Source organism: Sinocyclocheilus rhinocerous, unplaced genomic scaffold (genome assembly GCF_001515625.1).
Source record: "Sinocyclocheilus rhinocerous isolate Xijiao unplaced genomic scaffold, SAMN03320098_v1.1 scaffold10063, whole genome shotgun sequence".
NCBI lineage: Eukaryota > Metazoa > Chordata > Actinopteri > Cypriniformes > Cyprinidae > Sinocyclocheilus > Sinocyclocheilus rhinocerous.
The window spans coordinates 11,238-13,452 of record NW_015656276.1 but is presented as its reverse complement, the minus strand read 5'-3'; the positions used below and the strand labels follow the sequence as shown (position 1 = coordinate 13,452).

Here is a 2,215-nt window from a genome sequence, read left to right as displayed (position 1 = left end):
CAGTACATCGATCCATCCATCCATCCAGCATCCATCCCTGCGTACAGTACATCCATCCAGCATCCATCCATCCCTGTGTACAGTACATCCATCCATCCATCCATCCAGCATCCATCCCTGCGTACAGTACATCCATCCTGCATCCATCCATCCCTGTGTACAGTACATCCATCCATCCAGCATCCATCCATCCAACCCTTCATCTATCCATCCATTCATCCCTGCATACAGTACATCACCCATCCATCCATCATCCATCTATCCATCCCTGCGTACAGTGAAATCAGATGGGGAGATGATAGTGGGGGACTGCTTAGCATCTCCTTGATAGCGAGGAACCATTTGGCAATTTAGCCCCCATATAAATGTAAAGTCTGTGACCAGGACTGTAATTTATATGCAAATGTCAAAGGCTAAAAAGGGGCCTCTTAAGCCATAAACCCCAAAGACCATGCATGATTCTACGCAGACGCTACAGTACATCCATCCAGCATCCATCCCTGCATACAGTACATCCATCCAGCATCCATCCATCCATCCAACTTCCTTTGTGTTACAAAGAAGAAAAAAATCATACTGTTTTGAAATGACATATTTCTTAATGTTTGTGTGACTGTCTATTCAAGGGGTGAAGCGTTGGTGAAATATGCCATGCTGGCAGAAACTGGTCTCGGTTTGGCACAGCACAACGCCGCCCATCTGTGTGAGGTGAACCGTCTCAAAATCTGCCAGTCCAACCATCTCAAGCCTTTCATTTCCTGGCTGTTGTTTTTTTCTAATCCTATTATTTCATGTGTATTTCCAGCTGTTAGATCACAGTTCTGCGTGTCAGTGGAGGTACCACAACTACTCCACCTACAACCACATCCCTCAGGAAGCTGGTGAGCCTCTGCAGACCAGCAGAAATGACACTATGACACTACTACTTCTCTTTCTCATAATAGTTTTCTTGGTCCACCTCTCTCTCTCTCTCTTTCTGCTTGTATCTGCTTCTGTTTCTCTGCATTCTGCAGGCTTGTTGCGGATGGGAGATTATTACAGTGAACTGGCTGATATGGTGAAGGCCATAGACATGTACAGTACAGCAGCAGTGTATGGCAGTGCTCAGGTACACACACACACACACACACACACACAATCTGTCCAAAGTAGATTATAGATTTTGGAATCCTACAAAAATCTAACTGCATCAAACATCAAATCAAATGTCTTCTTTAGAATATATATTTTTATATAAAATAATGTGCTAATAATTGTTTGTGTGATCGTCAGGGCCTCTTTAATCTGGTCATGTTAATTGAAGAGGGTTATGGAGTTCCTGACATCATTCTGGATCATATGGGACTCTCAGATGCACACAATGTGAGCCGGAGTGCTGTGGTGGCAAATCTATTATCCAGGTCTGTGTGCTCTATGCTGTCTGGCATTTGCTTGTTAGTTTCTCATGTGTTTTTTGGAAGAAAACTCCTCAGCTCTGTGGTTGCTTTGAATCATGCAAAACATGGTGCAAAACAGGTGTATGTTGTGCATTGCTTTGTGAAATATTGTCAAGACATTTGTGATGCTGTTTCTTTTAACTTTCTACTCATCAAAGAATTTTGAAAAAAAAAAAATGTGTCGGGGTTTCCACCAAAATATGAAGCAGCACAACTGTTTTCAACATTGATAATAATCAGAAATGTCTAATATTCTGATTTGCTGCTCAAGAAACATTTCTTATTATTATTATGTTGAAACAGCTGAGTAGATTTTTTTCAGATTTCCTTGATGAATAGAAAGATCATAAGAACAGCATTTATCTGAAATATAAATCTAACAATTTTGTAACATTATACATGTCTTTATCATCACTTTTGATCAATTTAAAGCATCCTTGCTAAATAAAAGTATGAATTTCTATAATAATGATGCTGAAAATTCAGCTTTGATCACAGGAATAAATTACATTTGAACATATTCAAATAAAAAAGAAAGAGTTATTTTAAATGAGAATAATATTTCACAATATTACTGTATTTTATTGTATTTTATTAAAGAAATGCAGTCATGGTAAGTATAAGGCATTTTATACATAAGATATAAAATATTTAAAGGAAATCTTTTAAAATCATAATATTTTGACTGTTTATTTTATTTTATTTTGGATCTTGAGTAGATTTAGTATAGTTTTGGTTTTGGTTGTTAATGCTTTTGATTTTTAAATATTTTATATATA

General features: G+C 37.6%; 1 protein-coding gene across 1 annotated transcript in view; it reads left to right on the top strand.

Moving 5' to 3' along the window:
• Positions 1-2,215, top strand: part of LOC107719955 (protein sel-1 homolog 3-like) — a 5,770-nt gene that overhangs the window by 2,409 nt on the left and 1,146 nt on the right. The window contains exons 2-5 of the mRNA XM_016527510.1: positions 627-708; positions 806-881; positions 1,014-1,108; positions 1,273-1,400. Coding sequence (XP_016382996.1) covers positions 627-708; positions 806-881; positions 1,014-1,108; positions 1,273-1,400 — 381 coding nt within the window. The remainder of the gene's footprint in view (positions 1-626; positions 709-805; positions 882-1,013; positions 1,109-1,272; positions 1,401-2,215) is intronic.